This window comes from Hesperophylax consimilis, chromosome 27 (genome assembly GCF_061612785.1).
Source record: "Hesperophylax consimilis isolate HC1 chromosome 27, BYU_Hcon_1.0, whole genome shotgun sequence".
Classification (NCBI taxonomy): domain Eukaryota; kingdom Metazoa; phylum Arthropoda; class Insecta; order Trichoptera; family Limnephilidae; genus Hesperophylax; species Hesperophylax consimilis.
Genome location: NC_142862.1, coordinates 16,452,899 through 16,478,406, shown reverse-complemented (window position 1 = coordinate 16,478,406; position 25,508 = coordinate 16,452,899). Strand labels below are relative to the sequence as shown.

At 36.1% G+C, this 25,508-nt stretch overlaps 1 protein-coding gene across 8 annotated transcripts in view; it reads right to left on the bottom strand.

The window, feature by feature from the left end:
- The window catches only part of LOC149410660 (uncharacterized), a 55,681-nt gene extending 30,678 nt beyond the window's left edge, over positions 1-25,003 (bottom strand). Inside the window, exons 1-4 of one of the 8 annotated variants that reach the window (XM_089648090.1) lie at positions 24,766-25,003; positions 20,798-20,904; positions 5,868-5,938; positions 3,490-4,950 (exon numbers count right to left, since the gene is read on the bottom strand). In XM_089648090.1, coding sequence (XP_089504216.1) covers positions 3,490-4,950; positions 5,868-5,933 — 1,527 coding nt within the window. In that variant the 5' untranslated portion in view covers positions 5,934-5,938; positions 20,798-20,904; positions 24,766-25,003. Of the gene's footprint in view, positions 1-3,489; positions 4,951-5,106; positions 5,939-20,797; positions 20,905-23,772; positions 24,207-24,312; positions 24,664-24,765 lie in introns of those variants that run through there. The other 7 variants (XM_089648088.1, XM_089648085.1, XM_089648089.1 and 4 more) reach the window with 7 other exon arrangements.
- Between the last annotated feature and the right edge of the window lie 505 nt (positions 25,004-25,508).

Sequence of the window (25,508 nt, the reverse complement as noted above, 5' to 3'; positions counted from 1 at the left end):
TGACATGGCGGTTTTCCAATAATTCGCGCTCTGGCGTCAGTATTTGTTTTTCAAACGACCACGTTTTTTAGCAACGCAAAAAATAATACTTACACACAAAGAAAGTTCAATGGCAAATAATACATTTCAGAATTCCAACACGAATTTTATTTCTATATTTGGTGGTCGGTTACTGTAGAGCAGGAATTCACAAAAAATCACATTTTGACAATTTTTTTATGTAATTTTTGCATACGAGGTTTCGACGACTTCTTTGGTAAAGTGTTAACCTCTTTGACTCCAGACGTCTCTGGCCCGAAACCCGACGAGAGCACATCTATCTATTTATATAAAGAAGATTGTCTGTGGCAGGCGGGCTGTGCAGATTTGATTATACAAATCTACAGTTTTATTCCGAGATTGGTGAAAAATTGTACACTTGACCTTCAACATAGGAGGAAGGTCTCTGTGTAAATCCCGAAAACCTCGGAGAATTCTGCTGGTTATACTTAATAATCAGTTTAAGTTTCAAATTGTAGGTACGACGGCCAAAAGTTACTTAAAATGACTTTAATCGTGTTTAGTAACCAGATTTGTACCGCTAAGAACATCCCAAACTTCCTTTAAGTCTCACAGAATTACCAAAAATAGTATACCACAGTCTCCAGGAAGAAGGGAATTTGTAGGGAAATCACATTTAGAAAAAAATCCGGTTTCTTTTTAAACGCGTTTTTTTTGGAAACTAGAGACTGTAGTTATTGCACAACTAGCTGTACCCTGACATGCGTTGCTGTGGCACAGTCTGTCTGTGCAGATAGCAGATGTCTGTGAAGCAATAACTTCCAACAGATGGCGCTTTGTTTTAACTTCAAACAGATGGCGCTTTGTTTGTCTAACAGATAGCACTGTTTAAAAAAAGCATGTATTACCTGTCACAGGTGACATTTATATAATATAAATATGTATATAAAAACACGAATGCAATGTTGTTTAAAATTTCAAAGTAATTGGTGAAGAACTTTTGGAGATTTACATTTTTATTCATATAGATAGATTGATAACGCTCGAGAAGATAATTCGAAGTAATATAACGTGTGTTGTCTGTAGACATTTGTAAGATAAGTAGACACAGAAAGATACTCAGACAAGGTTAGGTGCTCTTACTCCATTTTAATTCAATAAAATATTTGTACAGGGACTCAAGAGTACCTACAATGAAAACTGATTTCGAAATGCTTATGATATGTATCTTAGCCGATTCGAAGCATGATTCTGTTCATTTAAAGCAGGGATTTTTTAACGATTATTATTTATCCCCAATTTGGGTGTGTTGTGATGCTGAAGGTAGGGGGAAGGAGACGAGGAAGAGGAAAGCTATTCAGATCTGGTCAAAAGACATAGCTAGAGCCATTCCAATCAACCTTTCGATTTTGGATGGTAATCTTTTACCAGGGAGATATTGACAGTATTTACCATTTCGTGGAAGAAAACGAGCCTAGTCAAAATACGTTTTATAAAAAACCGATGGATATATATAGAAACTGTAGATCTGGGGCACCAGACGAATTGCAACGCGGAAATTAAAATGATACTTTTGCTCGTTCTACAACCAACACTTCTGTCTCCTAGTACTCTCCGTTCTTTATTTATAGTTACTTTCTATATTGGTGTGATGGAATCCAACCATGAAATACAAGAAATGTCTTATAAATGTGGATAATAATTATTGCTGATTCTCAAAATATCTCGGATAGATTGGGACGGATATAAAAAGCAGAAAACTCTTATATCTTGGTCGCATTGCAGAATCCACAAATATAGTATTTACCCAACTTATAACCCAGCGGAAGATTGAAAAGACGTAGTAAATGAAAACGGCACACTCGCAAGGCCGACATTGCCCTGATGATGGCCAATCCCCGGTAGAAGACAGCATCAAAGGGTGATGTGAAAACCACTGGTTTTATACCAACTTTAGATTTAGATTTCCGATTTCTTTAGCATAAACACGTTTGCTAATTATGACGTTTTTGTTGAGCAGAAATAGCTTGTTTTAAAATAAATATTTGGCTTCGTGCATTCAAAAACTTCAATAAGTATTCTCCTTGTACAGGGTGCGGCAAAGCAGACAGTGCAGTTTTGAAGGGCTATTAAAAAAAACGGAGCAACTTACAGAAATGGGGATTATTTTATTTTATTCGGTACATCTTGCCGTTTTATGCGCTAAATTCTGAAGATGACATCAGAAAGACGATGCCCCCAGCAGCGATACATTGATGCAATTTTTGAAGTTTTCGAAAATTCACATTTTTCACATTTTGGCAAATCGGTTTAGCGGCGATTTTCTCCCGAATTCGATCCTTGAGCTCTTCCAAGGTGTGAGACCGATGTTTAAAAACATTTACCGTCAGGTAGCCCCACATGAATAAGTCGCAAATCGCAACCGGAAGGCTCGCTGGGTGGCGACTAAAGAACGACCATTTTTAAAAAACATGCGGACGGCAAAGCCTCGGTGTTGTCCGGACCAAACCATGGTAACAACTGTAAACGGAACGACCCTTCCGACACAATGCGACCCCTCCCAGGTTCCTACCCCCACCACACGGGATGTACCGGCCCTTCAAAACTGCACTGTCTATTTTGCTGCACCCTGTATCTGTCGACTTAAAGCAACATGCGCAAAATGCTATTTGGACGTCTTGGCAAAAATGAGACCCAAGAGCTTGGAACGTGTCAGCGTAAGTAGAGATTCGTTAAAGTTCCGTTCATGACTTCGCTTTTTTCCAAATCGTGTCATAGCACCTATGTTTAGTGTAAATGTTTGGATTTCAGACGTTATATTGCTCGTAAATACTGGTACGCCTCCCACGCCAGTTTCCCTGACTCAAGTGACATATAAAATATTGCAAGATATTATGTATTCCATCCATAATTCTGGCCAGAATCCAGAAGATGGTGCAGACGTTTTTGAGATTCGACTCGAAACTTGACTCACTTTGCTGGAGGACTCACCAGATCTAAAGTAATCTCAAAAGATGTAGATATAATTGTTTATGAGATGTGATCATCACCCTAAATTTAATTCGTCAACTTCTGCAGAACGAACAAAGTTTTTAATAGCACCGCGAGATATTTCTGCAAGCGAAAAGAGATACAGCAACAATGACACAGAAAATAAACAAAACGCTCGTATTATTGCGTGGTATTCTAGTTCGGATGAACCATGTCATGCGTTCTGTGTCCACGAGAAAGTCGACGGAGATACCTGAAGAATAATGGAAGGTGAAGTAGGTACAGTAATTGGTGAACACTCGTCCATCGACGAACTGGATGTTTGCATGTTTACAAATAGTACAATGCATGTAAAATCAAGCCTGGTGCAAACAATACTAAACATTGTATCAAACGCCTGAAACTACTAGCACAAAAAAACAACTGTTTTGTTTAAGTATTATTATGAAATGTAAAACTTAAAACCAAAAGAGTAAGGATGTTAAAGAGGGTACTCACATTTGTATATTGCTGGTAGAGCGCCGAGGACTCCCTGTTGACTTCCTGCAGCAGCTTGGGGTGCGAAGGTTCCGCTGAGAGGCCATCGTCTTTCTTCGCCTTGTCGACTTTGTGGTGCTCTTTCTCGCTCTCCTCTTCAGCTAGTCCTCCGTTGGTCAGCTTGGCGTATCCGTTTTGATGCTTTGTAGGAACTTTGTAATGCTTGTCTTCGCTGTCTCCATTTCGGAGTTTGATCTTGGTATAGCTGTAATCTACCTCGTCCGTGCCATTCGTGGATTTGACCGTATCTCTCACGTCGTTTTCATCGGTCGTCTTCCTCAGCAGATGCCCGTTTTCGTGTTCAAAGGTTTTGTTCTCGAAACCTTGTTCCCCGTCTACGGTATCGTCTTTACCATTGTATTCTACGAATAGTCTCGTGTCGTTTTCGGAGTTAGGATCGGAATCAATGTACCGCAATTTGGTACCGTCGAATTCATCCGCCGACAGCAAACATCCGATATTCTTTGTGGAGTACTCGCCGTTGTACTTTGGGCTGTGGGTAGTAATACCGTTGGTTTCTTTGGAAGGAAGCTCAACGTTACTTTGAACGGAACTGGATATTGGAGTGGAAACCTGGATGTATGAAGCAAAGTCCGAAGTGTGATTCGATGGAATCTTTTTCAGTACGCTCTCATCGTCTGGTTTCTCGCTAGTCTTACCGTTTGGAACGCTCGAACTACCGATTTCAATGTTCAAAATATTCTTTGGCTCATTTGATTTTTCCTGTTTTGCCGACACACTGGAGCTTTGGTTTTTGGCATCGCCGTTACCAACATAAACAGTGGTGGACTTTTCTAAGATCCTCCCCATGGCGTTGTTGGCGTTAAGCTGGTTCTTTACCGCGTTGATCGGTAGTCTGTCTGCGTTTACCTTCCCGCCGGAAATGTAAATAGTGGAGATGTCGCTCCCGGGTTCCGTAGTTTGTTTGATCGAGTAGCTGGACTCGGAGCCCTTGGAATCGGAACTGTAACCGGAGCTGGGGGAGAGGAACTCCCACCGTAAGCTACCTGTGGCCCCGTTGATATATTTGTCAGAGGACATGGGCTTATGGACGGGTACTGGTTTGTCGTCAATCAGTGAAGAAACACTGCTGTGGTTCCTCAACTGACTGTATATATTGTCACTGGACAGAGCGGTCTTGTGAAGCCCCGAGGGGTTCTTGACCGCCCTGGCCATGCTGGCCATCTTGGAGTCGAACTTGCGGCGTATTTCAGCCACGGAGAGCTGGAGATCGTTGCCGTTGTCGTCGGTGGTGTCGTGGTAGCCGTTGAGAAGCAGGTGCGCCGGCTTGCGCTCCCCCCAGCGCGCCCTGTAGGCGGGCAGCGTGGGCAGGGCGGGCAGGCCAGACAGGGGGCGCGCGGACAGCACGGAGCTCGAGCGGGAGCCGGACAGCGCCTCGCCGCCCCGGAGACTCCGCTGCCTCTGCGCACATTCAATATCGCGCTTTACTCCCTCGTTAGTCACTCGGTCTGTGTTAGTGGCACACTCAGGCGGGGGGGCACACGGTTTGGCTACAAGGGTGCTGTTAGTGTGGCGTTTGATAGCGGGGCGGGAGGCGGTGTTAGGTTTAGGCTTTACCTCGTCATCTGCCTGGCGGGCGATGCTCCTCCGGGGCAGCGGCAGGCGAGCCGCGTCCCCCGACAGCTTGGCGCGACTGCTGGCCTCTCCATTCAGGCCGGTCACCGCGGAGGACAGCCTCTGCGCTTGCGGCACGTAGAAGTTGGGCGAGTACTTCTTGTACAAGTCGGTGGTAGACAGGCCCGATGACAGCGCCCGAGGAGGGGGGTCGCTGCGAGAGGACCGAGCGGAGTCACTGCGCGCGATGGACACGTCTCGAGACCTAGACCCCGACCGATCAGGCCGGGAGTTGAGCCTCGAGTCGCAAGAAACTGCGGAATCTGACTCCGCCACACTAGGAGCTCGGGAGTAGCGGTTGTAATCGCTAGAATACGAGCTCTTCCTCTCCCTGATGCTGTCTCCATCGTAAGATAATTGTGTCCTATACTCGGACACAGAATTGGTGGAATAGCCGGTCCTACGCGGAGACACGTAGGACCCGCTCGCAGAACTATAGTACGGTCTGTCTGAATTATTGTGAGTGGATCTGTAAGACCCGGTTGAAAGGGAATTAGAAAGGGAGGTACTGGAAGTAGTGGAAAAGCGACTTTGCGAAACGACTGGCATTTTAACTGAGTTGGATCACGACAACCTGAAGAAGGAAAGAGAAGGCGATAAATGCGGCTGTCGTGGAGTCGTTGAATATGAACTATTTGTATAACCTATTCGATTATCATACAAAAATATATTTAGTATATTTTCTATTTGTTTAAGAAACGGACCCGCTTTACTCGGTACATTCTCATGTGCTTGAATTGCCGCCCGGAGTGGACCTGTACACACTGCATGTCATCTGCAACAAACAAACACATATCACACACATTAGATATTGGGTTCTTCTAAATCACAACATACGGTAAACAGGAATGAGCAACACAATACAAGATCAATTACATTAAATCATTAACAGGTGTGAAAACATATTATTTTTAAAAATATCATGCTTCCCTGGTCCCTGGGGCAAGCTTTCGAATAGTTTAGGGTATAAAGCCTGACAGCCAAACAATTCAATATAGACAAAAAAAACTAAAAAAACAACGGGGCACAGCGGCCTGCCTTTGAGGTTGGATTCATAAAAATGCAATCAAAATTGTTATCATTCAAATTAAGGCCCCGAGGTAAGCTTTCAAAGATGGTTCGAAAAGGAGATATGTAAATACGAATGTTAGAGAGAGCGCGCTAATGTTAAAAAACGATAATAATTAAACGGAAATGGTGAAAATATGCTTCACGCTTCGTTTTGAAATAGAGCAAAAATCTCTCGACAAATGCTTTAGTTGCATTTAAAGATATACTGTGAATTTTTCATGCCTATAACATATTAAATAACAGAACAAAACTTGTTTTAAATAATTTTCGGAGCTTACTTTGCAAATTTTTCTATCGATTGAATTTTATATAATTAACGTTCCGGCATAACAAATGTATAGATATTATCAGGCTAGTTACCGATAAACCCCTCATCCCGCTTATAACTGTCCAATAACTACTGATTCATGTTTAAAGTTGAACAAAAGAAAAAAAAAGTTAAAAATGTCACCGGATTCAAAATTTTCATTTACAAATTTTACTCCAAATAATGACACGACACGAGAAATAATGACAAGACACGGAGAAAAATGAGTAACGCTGATTTATTGATCTCTTTAAATTATTAGTCATCCTGTTAAAAACGGGACTGTAAGCCGCTTCCTCGGAAAGTATTGGTAAATTGGTAATAATAATATCGGAAAACGTGTACCTGCATTGGTCTTAATAATATATCAGGACGAAATGCAAAAATGTGAGGACTTTTACGAACACGTGTTCGGACATCGTGACAAAACACATTGGTATATGGTATTTTACTTTATCTATCAACTCATTCGTTAATGGCCTATAATCCACGTTTTTCACAGGAATACAAATAATTTTAAGAGTTTTTTTAATAAATTAGCAATATTTTTTACAAATACAATTAAAGAAATAAGTTTGTATACACCACTATTCAATCAAAATAATCGACACGTTTCGAAACCAATGGTTTCTCCGTCAGGATAAACGTGCAGTGAAAATGAACAAATATAAGAATAGACAAATAAGTACTTATAGACAAAAATATTACAATGAGAGGTGATTAATTAGTTAGTAATTAATGTAACAAAAAACAAGTAGATGTATAAAATAGGTAATTATTGCATTTATGCGTATATCAAAAACTTTTGTAAATTAACACATTTATGTATCGGGTGTCAGTTCTTGAATGGAGAGCTGTAAACAAAAACAGTTTACGCATTAAGAACATGCACCTAATGTATGTTACTTTAATTTCATTTAATTCGGCTAAAAGTATTTATTTTTATTTTTTTTTATTAGGTACAATATTTTTTACAATTCAGGTTTTCCAGTAATGTAGGCCTCACTGGGTGGCTTGCCCGTGCTGAGGCCTTCATTTTATAATATGAAATATAAACTACATAATACATTTAATGAGAAAAATTATACATTTAAAATTAAAAATACATAATAATTTATTTAAAATTTAAAAAAATAGTACATTGAAAATAATCTTGTGTGTTTGCGAGTGATGTGTGTTTATATTGGTTTTCTGTGTTACGTGAAGGTTTTATTTGTATTTTATGCTATGAAATTTTGGTAATATTGTCTTTTTTGTTCTTTAATCCATTTTGTAATTTTGTGAGTGAGTTTATTTTTAATTTCCTCAATTTTAATTTCAAGTTTTAAACTGTTGAAAGCTTTTATTGCATGGTATTGGTAGTGTCTTTGTCCAAAGCTTGAATTTACTGTCGGAGTTTTTATGTTTTCTTTGTACGCTTGTCTAACTGATCTGTTAGTGTTATTTTGTGTATGTTGAAATTTTTTTTTGTCAAAAATCTAGTTTAGTAGTGTTTTAACGTATAATTGGCGTATATCTAGTACGTCACAGCTGTTGAATATTTGGCCTGTATCAGTCAGTCTATGTTTTTTTAGTATTACCTTTAAGATCGTTTTCTGTGCGGTTTCTATGTAATTGATAGCCGAGTTTGTTGCTCCTCCCCAAGCAATAATTCCATATTCTATTATTGATTGGCAAAGTGCAAAATATATTTTTTTCAATTGTTTTATTTTATATATGTTTCTTATGTTTAGGAAAATGTGTATTGTTTTGAGAAGTTTATTTGTGATTTGTTTGATGTGAGGTATCCATCTAAGGTTATGGTCAATTACGATTCCTAGATACTTTATTTGTTCTGTTTTTTCTAGAGGAGAGCAATCGCAGATGTTGGTGTTTAAACATTCGTGTATTTTTATGGTGTTTGTGTTGTTTTTTGGCTGTCCCGTGCTATTTATACTGTATGTTGTGAATTTTGTCTTTGATATGTTAAGTGTAAGTATGTTTGAGTCTAGCCATGTTTTAACTTGCGAGATTCCCAAATTCGCTATGTTATATACATTATTCCAATCCTTAGATTTGAAGAGTAAAAAAAAATAAAAAAGTAAAATTTAAGTCTTACTTATTATATATCATGGTTTCTTATTCGCTGAAAAGAGTTTTAAATGTTATTTTTATCGTCTTTTAAAATGTTGAACTGTTGGCAACCCTAAAACCTCAATTAAAAAGGAGTATTTAGCCATGCAATTTTCGCCACCCTCCGCTCAATACCGCTTGGCAAAAGATTTGCGTGGGAACCTACTACGCAAAACATGACGGCAGATTTATTAGCATGCACCCTGGACAATTAGTGTCATTTTGTATGAATGACATTGAAGCCAAATCTAGGATGAGAGGAAATTGACTGGCAGCCTCTTGTATGACAAAATTTTGAATTGATTTATATGCAAAGTGGTACAAAAACTATTTTAATATATTTTTTTTAATATTGTTTATTAGAAAAGAATATTGTTGATAGAAAAAAATAATATAAAGGTTTATTATTTTTTTCTTGTTGACATTTGATGAGTCAGGGAATGGGATATGTCATGATAAAAATAAGTAGGTAAACGTATTTTTCATATATCTTTCCCCCATAGACTAAATAAGACACATCAATGCTTTCCCCTCATCCTGCGGCTTCAAATTGTTCTCAAAAAGCTCTGTACAGGGCCTTTTTGGTTGATGGCATCCAGTGAAGATTTTCATACAAGCCTGCACGCTATCCAAGGGCTTATATAAGGGGAGGGGGGTTTCAACCCCCAAGGGCCTCAGTATTACGTAGAAAAAAGAGAAAATTGTACAATATTATTTGCATTATCTCTTTAATAAATGTGTTAGTAATATAATTTATTAGAAAACACTTTATAATAAATTTTCCAACCCCCATTTTTTACCCTTCCCCCCAGGATCTTACTTTAGGTGGAATTGATCAAAAATTACCCCCTCCCCCGATCCTAGACTCTTATTGTAAACCCTATACACGACACACACGGCCTGACAAGGACGGTATAGGACAGGACAGCGGGGAAACGAACGAAGGTCACGGATCGCCTCGGGTATTAGCTATCGGCTAGGCTCGGCTGAAAGACAGCTGAATTATCACGCTCGCGGGAAAAGCAATGAAACCTTGGAAATATTCGCACACGGCTTCTTAACCAACATTTACAACAAATATCCTCTGTTATCGTGTGTGTGATTGAAAGGGTAAGAAAGGAAACAAAGGATAAAATATGGGATGTGCAAGGTGCTTTTATGAGTGGAAGGGGTGCATGGACCAGATCTTCTCATTGCGTATGCTCACCGAGAAGTTTCTGGCAAAAAACCAGAAACTTTTCTGTGCCTTTGTAGATCTACAAAAAGCATACGACCGAGTCGACAGGAAAAAGCTATGGAAGGTGTTGTCCAAATATGGAATGAATGCGAATCTGACTCAGGCAATTGCGTCTCTATATGAGGGAAGCGTTGCATGTGTTAGGGTGAACGGTGGTTTTACGGGGTGGTTTGATATCACGAAAGGTGTTAAACAAGGCTGCGTAATGTCACCGTGGTTATTCAATCTATACATGGATAATTGTATGCAAGAATTGAAAGAGGTGGGATTGGGCGCGAATTTGAGTAATCTTAAAGTATGTTGCCTGTTGTATGCTGATGATGCGGTGCTGATTGCTAATAGTATCGATGATCTGCAGTCTCTCGTGTCTAGGATGAACGAAGTATGCGTGAAGAATGAGTTAATGATGAATGTAAGTAAATCTAAAGTAATGGTTTTTGAAAGAGAAAGTACGAAAACAGTGTGCAATATAGCTGTGAATGAGGAATACTTGGAGCAGGTGGATGAATTTGTGTATTTAGGAAGCATGTTTACGAGAGATGGGAAGGCTGACAGAGATATTGAAAGAAGAGTAAATGCAGGTAACCCCATTAATGGAGGACTGAACGCAGTTGGCGCTAACAAAAAATTGTCCAAAGAAGCGAAGTTAGCAGTCCACAATGGAGTGCTGGTACCTACCCTGATGTATGGAAGTGAGGCATGGAACTGGCAAAGAAAGGATGAAAGTAGATTGAATGCTGTTGAAATGAGATCCCTGAGGCGTATGTGTGGTAAAACCATGTATGATCGTGTGAGGAATGTGGATATCCGCAAAGAGTGCAAGGCTGATGTAAGCGTAATGAGTAAGATCAAGAAAGGAACGCTTAGATGGTTTGGGCATGTAGAGCGAATGAGCGAAGAAAGGAGTGTAAGGAGAATATACGATGCAAATGTGAATGGTAGCAGAAGTCGGGGACGCCCGAGGAAGACATGGCACTACCAAGTGAATCAGATACTTGAGTCGGGCCATGTCAAGAGTCAGAACAATAGAAGAGTATGTATGAGACGATGTATGAATGTGAATGAGGCAAGGAGTGTGTGCCAAGACCGAGTTGTTTGGCGGTCCGTCCTCTCTGCCTACCCCTGCGGGGAAACGGCGTGATGGTTAGTTAGTTAGTTAGTTAGTTAGTTTATTGTCAACCCTATACACGAGACACACGGCCTGACAAGGACGGGATAGGACAGGACAGCGGGGAAACGAACGAAGGTCACGGATCGCCTCGGGTATTAGCTATCGGCTAGGCTCGGCTGAAAGACAGCTGAATTATCACGCTCGCGGGAAAAGCAATGAAACCTTGGAAATATTCACACACGGCTTCTCAACAAACATTTACAAGAACGATCCTCTGTTATCTTCTACTAAAAATAACGGAATATAAAATTTAGTTAAAAAAATGTAATAAAAATTAAAATGAAAAATAAAAAAAATATTTACGGACGAGACTCGGACCTCTTGAAAGTTTTGGAACTACGCTAACCGTTTATAATTACACCACCAACTATTGTAGGAACGGTGGCATAAATTAATTATATGTACTGACAATATTTCCCTCCTAAACACGAGTCATTTTCAATTAGGCAGGTGTTAATTAAATCAACAACATAGAACTTTTTTTTTTCATTGTTTCATTTGTCTTGCATTTTCGTTTTATATTATTTTATTTCTTGTGAAAATGTACGAATTATACAGGGTGTATCGGCACGTACCCGACAAACTTTAACCAGCTATTCCTTAGCATATTTGGAGTAAAAAATCTTATGTGCACTTTGCTGTCCGGTAACGTTTTTTTTTAATAAAAATTTTATTATTCATATTTTCACCACATGTCACCACTGTTTTATCCTTTGACAAAGTTTGAAAACCCATCTGGCAAATATTTTATTCGAATTCCGTTGAATAATGCACGTGTGTACCTATATTGGCGCACGTTTACAGTCACAACGAAATAGCACGGCACCATTCGTCTCATTTTTAACTATTATTATTTAGTGTGTGCGAAAGAGCGAAGACGCTTTTTGACATACTTGCTTATAACAGCTGTTTAACACGAAACGCAATGCCAATGACAGTGATGTAGTGTGGAAATTTTAAATTTTTTTGTTTTTAATTGAAAAAAAAATGCTACCGGAGAGCAAAGTGCCAATAACATTTTTTACTCCAAATGTGCTAAGGAATAGCTGGTTAAAGTTTGTCGGGTTAGTGCCGATACACCCTGTATTTCAAAAAACGAAAATATTCATTTAAAAAAAAAGAATAATTATGTATTTTGGAATGATACGTACAAACATCCGAAATTATATCTAACATACTATGTAATTTCGGTTATGTTTGCGTCCCGTGAAATCGGATGCAATGAACTCAAATTTGCTTTGGATTTAAGTGCCATGTTTAAAATTGGAACTGATTGTGAAGCATGCAGACAAATGATAGAGTAGATAACTACGTATGATGCAGCATTTAAAAAAAAATTAATAATTATCTTTTTCAAAATTGGAATAAAAATATCACGTGATTTTTAATAACATAAAATTACTATGCTTGATTTACCCTCAAGGATAAAAAGCAGACTAGATAAGTAGAAGTGAGATCTCTGAGGTGTATGTATTGTAAATACACGTATATGTGGAGATACGGAAAGAGTGCAAGCGTGAAGACACAATATCCTAAAATAAAGTCGGAATCTTAAAGACGTAAGTGAAGAAAGCGTCTACAAAATTATGCGCCGCGCGGCCCCGGTGTATTGGACGGACCTACGGTCGAATTTGCCCTAGCAAATACTGTGCATATAATAAAGTGGGAATCTTAACGACGTAAGCGAGGAAGGCGTAATGGACAGACCTACGGCCGAATTTGCCTTATTTCCGCGGGGTTTATTTTAATCCATTCTGATAAACGTATTAGTAAAATCTCAGATGTTTACAAATGAATACCTCAGGAAGTTACTAATTCATTTTATAGTTGAAAATGTTTTATAAATGTATGAAACCGTACTGTTTTTATTAAGGCGATGCCATACGTAGTAATGCAAAATCATGTGTTTTTGGTTTGAAAATTTGGTCGCCTAGAAATGTTTCAGATGCTTTAATTAAATACTGCGAGTAGAATACATCTTGACCTTTGAAATAATCGAGTATTTATTATATAAGTCTTTTTATAAGCCCAGAAAAAAATAATGTATAGGCCAATGAAAACTGCTTTAAAGTTCAAAGTCTCCTACTTAAGAACCCATTTTCGTTTATGATTTTATTGTATAATGTGGCAAATTAAGTTATTTATAAAATGATAGAAAAAAAATTGAATATTTATGCCTGAACATCCACAAAATAAAATAAAAGGCACTTTTTGGCCACGTTTTTTTCTTGCATAAATCAAAACAGGCGGATGGTGTTAAGCGGGAATTTAAACCTTATCGCCATATACGTAAGGGTTGTAATTGATAGCGGCTCAATTTAAAATATTACACGACGTAGTGCATCGCCTTAAACATAAATATAATTACATTCGTGGGTATTTATTTGTCTGAAAAAAGGGTATTATTCGGTTATGTATTCGTCAGAATTAATTCAAATGTGAGCCTCGAGCAAACCCGTGTTATCAGACTTGTGTCGCCTTTTGAACGGTTTGGAAATGTAGATCTTATGAAGAAGAAGCGGCATGAGTTAATATGAATGACGCAAAAGCTAATGTCAGAAGTTGGGGACGCCTGAAGGAGACATTGCACGACCAAGGAAATCAAATCATGTCAAGAGTCTAAACACCAGAAGAGTATTTATGAGACTATGCACGAATGTGTGTGGCTGTCTAGATCTCTCTGCCTTCCTCTCCTGGGAAACGCAGTGATGGATAGTTAGATAAGTTATTATAAATTCGAAACATTTGTGCCTCGCGTGTGAAATCAAAATCATAGGCCTCAGTTTCGACAAAGTTTAATAATTATCAGTAAAAGTGGAATATCTAGAACCACCTCGAGTTATTTTTTTATTTTTATTGTTGATACATTTTTTTTACAATATTTCATATTTCAATTCAGTAATGTTGGCCTCACTGGGTTGTTTACCCGTGCTGAGGCCCCCATTTTATAATTTAAGAATTTATATATTTAAAAATAAAAGAAAAACAACATTAAAATAAAGATAAATTTAAAATAAAAATAAAGATTAAAAATTAAAATTATTACAATTAAAGAAAATTATAAAATTATTAAATTATTCAAATTATTACACTAAAAGAAAAATATCAAAAGAGAATGTAAATCGGCATTTATAATGATATATGTGTTTGTGCGTGTTGCGTGTTTTATATATTTTTTTGTGTTGCGTGTATATGTTTTATTCTTTTATGTTATAGAATTTTGGTAATATTGTCTTTTTGTTCTTTAATCCATTTTTTTATTTTGTGTTTGAATTTATTTTTATTTTCCTCAATTTTTGTTTCAAGTGGAAGACTGTTGAATGCTTTAATAGCGTGGTATTTATGGTGTCTTTGTCCAAAGGTAGTGTTTACCGTCGGAGTTTTTATGTTTTCTTTGTACGCTTGTCTGACCGGTCTATTAGTGATATTTTGTGTTTGTTGGGGTTTGTTTTTTTGGTCGAAAATGTAGTTTAGTAGAAATATAAATTTTATAAAAATCAACTTGTAAAAAAACTAAGTTTTTTAAAATTATAATAACTAACTATAATCTATTTCAAAATGTCTTTTAAAACTAAAAAAAAATAATAGAAATTGCTTTGAATGAGTATTGAACCTTCCCACCCAATGACTGGAGTCGACAACTCTACCAACATATCCAAATACCGATCGGGTAGGATCGATATTTATTTCGTATATTGACTGCTGTAACGTAATCCTACTTCAGAGAAATGCGTGTGTGTCCGCGCGTGTGTGCGTGATTACCAGCAAATTGATATAATGCATTGTCATCGACAACTAGTATATCTGCCGAGTTTTAGCTCGATCGGATATCGGGAAGTGCATTCATTCATTAACGAAAACAAAAGTGAAATTCAAACAGATATATTTTTAAAAGTTTGAGAGACTCTGAACATGGTACGTACGTTTAAGAGTCCGCAAGTATGCAAGTAGGTAACTAAGTAACTGTAAATAAATTCAATAATATGTGCATTGTGCACAGGTGGTGTATCTGAATAATAATTCAAACATTCTCAATACCTACCTGCATGAAGTATTTACATTAAATTCTAGATTATGGATTATGACGCATAGGAAATTAAGTTTTATTAAGGAATTTATATATGAAGTAACGTTTTTTTATGTATTTATTCCTTTAGATTTACACACAGTACAATATGATACAAGATATAATTAAAATATTTTTAGTGATTATAGATTATTGTACCTTATCAGGTCGAAATTATTGGTTCCTAACTAGGCAAATTGCCCGTTCCAAGGAACCAAAATATGTGAAAGTAAGTGTGTGATTTGTCTATGTCTATAATATACCTCATTAATGTTTTGATTTGTGATGTTTAATCGTTACAATCTTATGATAGAATCGAACTTGAGCTGTTGTGTATATTTCAATTGTGTATGAGCAATAATTAGAATAGTGGAAGATACATATAGTGTGTGATTAGTCTATGTCTCTATGTCTATTTATTATGTGACGTTTTTTAACATTTTTTCAGATTCTCCTCTACCCAATCCAATCAACCATTTAGTTATTATTGGGCCTATGTAGGAAATATTACAAGATTTTATGTTTATTTAACCCTTTCCTGACGGTGCTAAAAAATCACTCTGATTTCGGTGTTACTGCCCCGCATCGCTCGGCAAGTTATCGACGTACGCAGATATACATATGATTTTGATAAATAATTATATATTTTATCAAATTACCAAACACAGCAGTTTTATTGATCCGCGTACATTTAATTTTCTACCCAAGCAAATACAAATGGCTATTAAAATATCTTATTATGTAAAAGAATTAAAATTATGGCTGAATGATTTAGATGTCGAAATACGGTTTAAATAAATTCTTTGCAAACCTTCATTTTTCGCTACAGAATTAACACATCTTTTAAATTTTCATTATTTTAACACTTGCTTGTTATTGAACTAAAAAAATAAATATAAAAAATATACAAAAATGTTAAAAAAATAAAACATGTTAAAATAAAAAATGTAATAATTAAACTTTATGTTTCACTTCTACCGTAACATTAAAATTTAGATTACAATTTGCTAGAAATTGTATTTTAGTATTTTATTTTGGTAAGGTTTAATTTTACTCTTATTTTACTAGAATTTTTTATATTACTTACCCACCGGCAGTGCTTTTGTGGGTTCCTTTAACATTTTTTCAACAATTTATACTCACGTAATTTATTTTTATTTAAAAAATGTGTATAATTTTATGTACTTATAAAAAAAGTATTGGGAAAAAAACTTGATTGTGGAATGAACAGTTGTCCATTAAACTTTAAGGAACCAATGACGGCCATAGAAAAGAAATAATTCCATTATTAGGGAACTTACTAATAAACGCGTTTTAAATTTTACACAACTGTTAAACAACCATTAATGTTGTTTATCAATTGTGTGAAATTTAAAACACGTTATTAGTAAGGAGGTTCGTGTTGTACTTAGTTTAAAAACTAACCAACGAAGTGGCGAATACCCAGTTTTGTTATGAAAAAATGTTTTGTCATAAGGAAGTGAAACAAAGAATTATTATTGACTGACTGATCTGACGGCCGGCATAGTCCAGTGGTAACGCATTGGACTGCCATTCCGAAGGTCGCGGGTTCGAACCCGGCGTGCGCAAATAAATTTTATTTGATTAATTTGTGTTATTTCACAATTAATTAATTAAAATAATATATAGTATATTTGCGGCACGTTCCAGAGTGGAAGATACTACCAGTATCGCCCTGGTGTAAGACCACCATTCAGAATTGAAACGTTGCTCCAAATGGCTTTAGCCGTGTTTAGTGACTAGATCTGAATAGCCAGGTACTTCCCCACCTTTCTCTTTCCCTTCCCCACTTACCTTCAGCCTCACAACATCCCCCAATTGGGGATGCCATAGTCTCACTGGCTCCAGACGGGAGCAGTTGGGACTCTTGTGAGGTATTCACTATAAAAAAATAAAAATAAATTAATTTAACTAGATTCCTTCGGATTTATATGCATAGAATTTTTCTGTCCTCGCCCCGCTAGATTTCCTTAACGCCCCTAATTTTCTTTGAGCCTTCTACAGCCCCACTGAAAGCCTAGAGCGCCCACAAGGGGGCGTTAACGCCCACTTTGAGAAATAATTCATTTATTCAGATTACAAGTCGGATGTATAAAAATACCGTAGTTTTTCAAACGCACTAATTAAGGCAAGAAAGAAAGCCAATATAACTTTTTTTATTACGTTAGTAAAATTGTACTAATTAATAGAGGTACAAAGAGACGGCAGTGATTGATATGTTTGTGATTTGTACAGAAAGGCGCAGCCTTTTTCAACATTGTGAAATCATCAATTTTTTTTTGTATAGAATGCAATCAACTTTTGAATGTCATTTTCCATATTTTAGTTCCAGCTTTTGACACTTTATAAGCATAAGTTTCGTACTAGATTTCGTACTAGTCGTAGTTTCGTAGCTGGACCTTAGCGTGATATTTTACGAACTGTAGATTGATTTCTTGCAATAATTTCTACAGCGCATCTATATATATATATATTGTAACGTCATTGGATGTTAACCTTGAAATTTAATAATATATATAGTATAGCTGTCAAAACTTGTCAGAAAATTTAAAGTCATTCGAATCTGGTGACAAATTGAATAGTACTGAAGGGGGAGGGAGACAACAATCGACCTAACAAAGTCACCATGGCAACCAAACAAAGAGATCGACTCCCGACACATTCCGATGCACGCGAGATCCTAGGTACAGGATGTTTGAGATTTAATTTATTTTTTTTAATTTTATATATATATATAAATTACAAACAATACAAAACAAAATGAACCTTTATATGTCCAACTGGGAAGGATTCCCGTTTCAGGAAAATTAATTAATTTATTTTAGTACTATTACCTATAGTTATGTCGGGTTTTGAACGCACAATCTGTGGGCACAGAGTCAAGGATTTAACCGCGGTCATCATAGACTAAATACATCAATGGCTGTCATAGAAGCAACTACTGATACTAATGCAATAATAATTTGATATTTAAAAAAAAGTATTAAAACAATGACGTTACAATGCGTTGTAGAAATCACAAAGTGGCAAGCAAAAAGTACGTCAATTGTAGGGCTTTCGATTTCGTAGTTTTAGTACTAAACTAAGTCGCGTGAGGTCGTGCGCTAAATCTAAATAAATTGTGCCGAAATTCCTCCGTGTGTGATGAGAAAGTGTTTTAATTACTCGGTAAACACTAGTAAAAGCCAAGGAATAACATTTCATTTGTATATACAAGCATATAACTTTTTTTTCGATAATTATAAATAATACAGTTGTTTCCTGTCAGAAGCTTTTGTGCGTCATATTGAAAATGCAAGGCCGATTAGAGTACAGGTCAGGACGCGCAACAGTCAAATTACGGAGTCAGTGCTGTCGCTAAGTAAGCTTCGCCGTTTAGAAAAGTCAAATCACTCTATTTATTTAATGCTTGCGGTAAAACAACACACAAATCACCGGTAACAACGAATTTCAACAACAATCGCAGCCTTTTGCAGTGAGCAACTGTCGTTGGCAAGCCAGTGACTTAATCAGTCAAGGCCTGTAGCCTAGTCAGCCTTGATGTAGAATTCGACGTAACTTTTGTATACGAAAATGCTTCCCGGTCCTACCGTTTATTTCGTTCATATGCACATATTCCTTGAATGTCATACATGAAGAACATTTGAATTAAGAATTTACTGGAAACAAGGGTGTTTCTTGCTTGCCACAGTTTATCTCAATTTTGTGAGACAACAACTCTAGATGTATTGTGTCATCACTGCATAAAACCATTTTATGAAACTTCAATGTAGTAAACAAACGAGTGTTCACAATGTCAGAATTGAAGGTAATTCCATAGATGTAAAACTAGGAGTTCTCTGAATACTGAACAGTAGACATCCGCGTACAAAAAAGCACGTTTCTAATCTTCTCTTATTTAATAAATCAAAACTTAAATAACGTTTCAATTCGTAAGATTTCTAAGCAGATATTTGAATACGTACCAATTTAATTAATAGTCATTTCACATTTGAAAAAATATTCTTTACTGAATCATTTAAATAGCCACCATAGAACCGGAACCGGAACGTAACAAACAAAAGTACAGACAGATGAAATGCCAAATGGTCGAGTCAAAACAGGTCTTCACCACACACATGGCTCAGTTAATTAAAGAACAACATTTAGCTGTCCTTTATGTAACAAAAGAAATCGCGTTCATTACATACAATTCAGAAAAGTAGAAAACATAGTAATGCTGATTATTAAAATCCTGTTTCAGGCCGTTTGCACATAAAATGTTAGTACTTTCGAATATATCGGAACATGTGTTCATGCTTATCGCCAACTATTCCGCCTACCGAGATACTGCAGCGCTACGGAAAGGTTCCTGGAGGGACGAGTGCACTCTTTCAGAGAGCTTCTCCGCCACCACATGGAATAGGGCGCAGACTTCGCCAATCAAATAACACTATCATCACTGCCATGTTTGCCTGAATGGAGTCCCCCTGAGGGCCCTATGGAGACAGGAGATGTTCAAATATCCTTCATAAACGGCTGCTTGCACATATTTTTCACTTCCATTCCGCATTATCTGTGTATTATTTTTATTATTTGTCTGTTATTTTAAAATATGAAATTGCATTGCACTACCCTGCATACTTTCTGGAATAAACTCTTATTATTATTATTATTATTACATGCACCTGCCTCGTGTGTATAATGACGAAATGCGAAAACTTAATGATTTTTGTGAACACGTGTTCTGACGTCGCGTTAATTCAGAGTTTGACATGAAACCTATCAATTCTATTCGTTAGGGGCCTGCAGTCCTATTTTTAATAGGATTATGAATAATTGAAGAGATTCTCAATAAATTGGCAATATTTTCTATTAGTAAAATTTCTCAGTGTGGCCTAGGCCCTAGACAAATAGAAAACTAATTTACATTATAATAACAAGGGAAACTTTTGACGGATTAATTTGTATTGTTTTCGCATTCGATTTGAAAGGGGCTTATTTTAAGTCTAGTGCGGCTAATTAAGCAAGTAAAAATCAATGTTTTATACTATGATTCTTTACAATATATTATATTAAGTACATGCTATGAAATACTGTTAATTCATTAAAACTTATTTCATTTTAACATGTTAAAAACGGGACTGCAGGCCTTTGACGAATGAATTGACAGAGTTCCTAACAAAGTATCAGTTAAGAGCGAATGTTTTATGAGAACGGCGGAACACGTGTTCATACAAATATTGATATTGACATACTGATCTTGTCGCATTCCGTCGTGACATTTATTAGGAAAATAACACGTTCTCTCCATATATTCTGAATGACTAATATTTTTAAAAAGGAAATTGGTATGCTACTACTTTCTCAAAAGCATCTTTTTTCTACGTATGATAATATAAAGTCATAAAAAGTGACGAACAAAAAACCTAACGCAACCCATTTAACCTAGTTTTTTTCATCAACACTTTTCATGACTTCATATAACTTTACAAATTTAGTGTGTTCATTGAAACTGTCCTGAGTTGTCGATTACCTGTTATTTTATATGGGTGCTATTGTTACTGTTATTTCTTTAGTTTTAGTATGTAACACGTAATAGGGGGTGTTGTGAGGGGAAAGAAAACGGGAGGAGGGTAAGTAGGTTAGAAAATAACAAAGTCTGGGTACCATACGAGGCTTAAGCAGAGTTGGCCCTGAGACAAACGGCGCCTGGCGCGAGTAACACGTTAGCGCCCCTTCTCAAGACCGATGATGGACGCATAGGTAGGTGGTCACTGCAATCAATGATATTCAAATGATTTGAATTTGTCATTATTATGAAAAAAAAAATTCGTGTGTTAGGTATTATCCGCGCAATGTCACCTTGGCAGTTCGGCGCCCGGAGCGGACTGCTCCAATTGCGCCCGCATGGGGCAGGCCCTAGGCTTAGCAATTCAAGCTAGGTTTAGATTAATGCCAGGATAGATTTTAACAAGAACGTCATAATGTATCTCTTTTTGTTTGAACTTTTGTGTCATGGATTCATTCTGAATAACGACCGTCGAATAAAATTTAAACCGAAATTTATTTTTATTTTTTATGTTTTTATTTATTTAACGCCCAGAGGGCTTTTACATGCAGGTGGTACAATTTTGATGACAGACAATTTTGAAACATGAGAAAGAAATAATAAAAAATAAAATACATTAAAAATTAATATACGCAAGAAATAAAAATAAAAAGAACAAGAACATAAATTAAAATATACAGCGATTTGACTGGTTTACAAAAATACAACTTCCATTAAGGAATAGTGTTAAAATAAGTCTTTTACGTGATCCACAAAATTCGAAAATATATCGACATCACTTAAGTATTGGTTTCCCATAGTGTGAAACCGTTGTATTAGGGAGTTCGCAATGTAATTGCGCTTATGTGTGTTGCAGTGGAATAGTGTATTTTGTCGTGTTGTTATTGTAGGTATTCGTAAGTTTATGAGTTGCAGAAGTTCGCAACAGTCGAATTTAGAGTTTAGAATCCTGAATAAAAAAGTTAAGTCGTTTATTTTACGCCTGTGTTCCAATGTGTGTATTTTTAGAGTATTTAATAAGAAATGATATTGTAAGTCTTCTAGTGGGATATTTAATTTAAAATTTATAAAATGTAGAAATTTTTTTGTATTCGCTCAATGTTATTAATGTGAATTTTGTAAGCGGGAGACCAAACTACTGAGTTGTATTCAATTATGCTTCTAACTAGAGATATGTAGGTATAACAGTTTAATGGCTTGAATGGAGTTAAAGTTTTTAGTTGTTCTTAATACGAAGCCTTTCATGCCTTTGTTTACAATTAAAACAATATAATTTTGCACTTCTCCGTGTTTTGAACTTCGTGACCTGTGAATCTGACCTCTGAAAAGACTAATCTGAACTCAGTAGGTAAGAGAACTTGAAATCATATACATATTTGTGATATTAACTGTAATGTTGTCTTTTCATTATTATGGAACCATCGAAACAACCGCAAATAAAAAATTGTCTATAAAAATACAGTTCGATATTTTTAAATTTGCAATCGGTGATATCGCTAAAATCTATGGATAAAAAATATTAGTTCTACTTTTGGCAGCCTACAAAGTTCATCATGTCATGCTGCACCTAACCATATACGACTAGCTAATATAATAAAACAAATACTTACTATTATGTACCATAAATTAGTTACCTAACGATAGGCATTAAAATATAAGTATTGTGTAATAAATAAACACTGATTACAAAACCAAATGTGGGGTAAGCCGCTCCAGTTTTTTGTAAAATAAAAATAGGTAGGTAGGTAACTAACTTCCCAATTAAATCATAACATTTTAATATTGGCAATACAACGAACGATTCAAAATGGTGTGTATCTAACGATTTCCGTTTCCAATCATCCCGCTAAAATAAAATGGAAAAATGAAATGGAAAATTGTGAAAATATTGTATTATTACCTTAAGAAGAAATAAACATTGCAAGCAAACGCGGGTATAGAACTTATCCAGAACATATTATTTTGTCTAGGGCTAGCTTTAGACTTGTAAGTTTTTTCGTAAATTTACGACTTCTAGCCAATGGGCATATTGCATTTTGAAAATCCAATACGCCCATTGGCTAGAAGTCGTAAATTTACGAAAAAACTTACAAGTCTAAAGCTAGCCTTGTACGGATTAATAATAACAATCACCAATAACTTCGGCAATAAGTCTATTAATTTATTTTTTAAATACTTGCGATTTAGAAGGAAAGACATGTTTGTTTATGTTTAGGTAGGTACCTGCCTACTTTACTATTGATTTGATCGCAAAAGTTATTTGGTACACAAGATAATTCAGATAATAAACATATATCTACAGATAATATTAATATTCTTGTATCCGAGGAAACCCGTAAACGTAATTTTAGACTGGCAAAATAAACCTTCACTCGCTCGTAGAAATAAGATTTACATAAGTATACAAAATTACTTTAACCTTGTACTTTTGCAGCGAAAATACAAACTTTTTTGTAAAACTGGGAATTTACGTAGGAATGTAAAAAAGTTGATATTTATATTGACATACTGATATTGACATTTATTAGGAAAAGAACACGTGTTCTCCATGTATTCTGAATGAATAATATTTTAATAGGAAATTGTCATGCTACTACTTTTTTAACAGGATCATTTTTCTCCGTGTCATTGATTAAACAATTAGATTAAATTAAATTAAACCGACCTCCCTGATGGACGGTTTAATTTAATTTAATCTAATTGTTCTTATTGTATTACTTATTCATATTTTAATTTTATGTTTAGGTATAATAATTCAATCTATGCATACCTAGGTTCCTAGATATTTAATAAACACAAAAACTGAGAATAAAATAGAAAACCGAAGTCATGCTGATAAAACATATCTATATTTAAAATCGGATTGACAATAAAGTTGCTTTAAAAAAAACTATGGCAGCCTTCGAACAATAAATTTATTACCAATTACTATCATTGAAGTCAGCGGTTGTAACCGTTACGCCATGGATTTGGTCAGTAGGTTAATCTAACCAAATCAATGCGTATTAATAAAATAATATGTAATAACGTGCGGCGTTCTTATAAACATCAACTATGTAAAGTAGCTACTTACTGCAGTGTTGATTTTTCATGAAAAGTTAACGTCACTTAATTGAAATTTGATACGTCTGACAGTTAACAAAACAAATGATGCACTGTCTCGCATCGAATGAATCGATAATCTATTATTATAATAAGTTAACATGCTACCCAAAATTTATAGTTTCACAAAGGGGTCACGTATAAAGTTGTTAATAGTCCATTATTTTTATTTTGTTTTGACCCCAACTTTACGAGAAAACAACACAAAATAATATCAACTACGCTTTGGCAAACTCAGGGTCAGTACACAAACTAGGTATAGCAGTATAAATCAAATGGATGCCGATATTATATATATAATCAATTGTTACAAGATCAAAGTCGCATGAAAATCTCGAGAAATTTCGTCTCTAGAAATTAATTGGTAAAGAGACCGCATTTTCCGGAAGCAGATCAGCAGGTAGGTACTGCAGGGTTATTTTTTTTTTTGTATGAAAGTTTTTGAATTATTTTTTAAGTTGGGGAACGTTCCAAACGTGAATATTGTTAAATAATAAATGGTTGTAAATACCCTTAGTTATTTTAAGCACTGGTTTGATTTGGATAGGTTTATGGAAAAAGATTTAAAATAGAATAGAGGCTCCTTGTAATGTCAGTTTGGAGCGGAAGGAGATCAAAACTACACACATCGGTTTCCTCAGTTTTCCAGGGTGACTTCACATTAAAATACGTTTCACGTATTCACATGACATTGTAGATTGCAATAATTAAATTCCAGGAAGGTAGGATGTCAAGAACAGGCCACCATTTCTAACTGAACCACACGAAGAACTGTGATGAAGGACACACTTTATAAACATTGGCACTGACAACCCAAAGAATGAAATAGGAAGTAGGAAAAATTTCCCGAATGACCAGCTGCGGGAAGCGCGGCGGTCTGCAAGATGAAAACGCAGTATTTGCGAGCCGTCTCGGTTCGATTTTTCTAAAAATAAAGCCGGATAATAAGCGAAAAGCGGCTTACGGAATATTCGGCAGAGTGAACACTATATTCTCCAGGAAGTCACTTTTATTCCAATGTCATAACACGAACAGGTTTATATCTCTTTTGGTCAGAAGGGGGACACTCCGGCGCGGCACTCACTTCAAGAGCATCGATATTTCACTGACAATTACACGAAAAATACAAGAAAATACGTCCCAAAAATTATCTCGCTTTCAGTACCGTGTAATTTTAGACTCCATTATAGTGACGTCAGAAATATGTTAGGCTCGCCCAAGTTGGCTAACCTATTTTTATTTAGTCTATCCTCGTGACTCTTAAGACACGCGTCTATTTCTTTATCTCCCTCTAACAGCCGACACAAGCCACGCTGGAATGAATCATCGGGAGAGACGTACTAGTGTTATTACTCTGACGGCTCGATGTTTCTGCGATGGGAGGTATAGGTTGTCTCTCTCTGATCCGTAATTTTGCCGTAAAGTTAAGGCCCTGAGCGCCATTATAAAGCTAGCAAATATGTGAATATCAAATTAATGACCTTGACATCAATCTGGAATTTGATTAAATCTTATAATCGTAACACAGTTCTTTGATACGTAACGAAAACTAACAATGTGAGAGAGATAATAGATAACCGCTATGATAGTCTTCGCTTGTTTCCAAATGTGTCTCGCAGATGGCATGTTCGTACGCAACTGCACTTAAATATTAATTCTCTTTTATATTTTAAATTTTTTGTTTCAATACAATATTGTAATGAGACT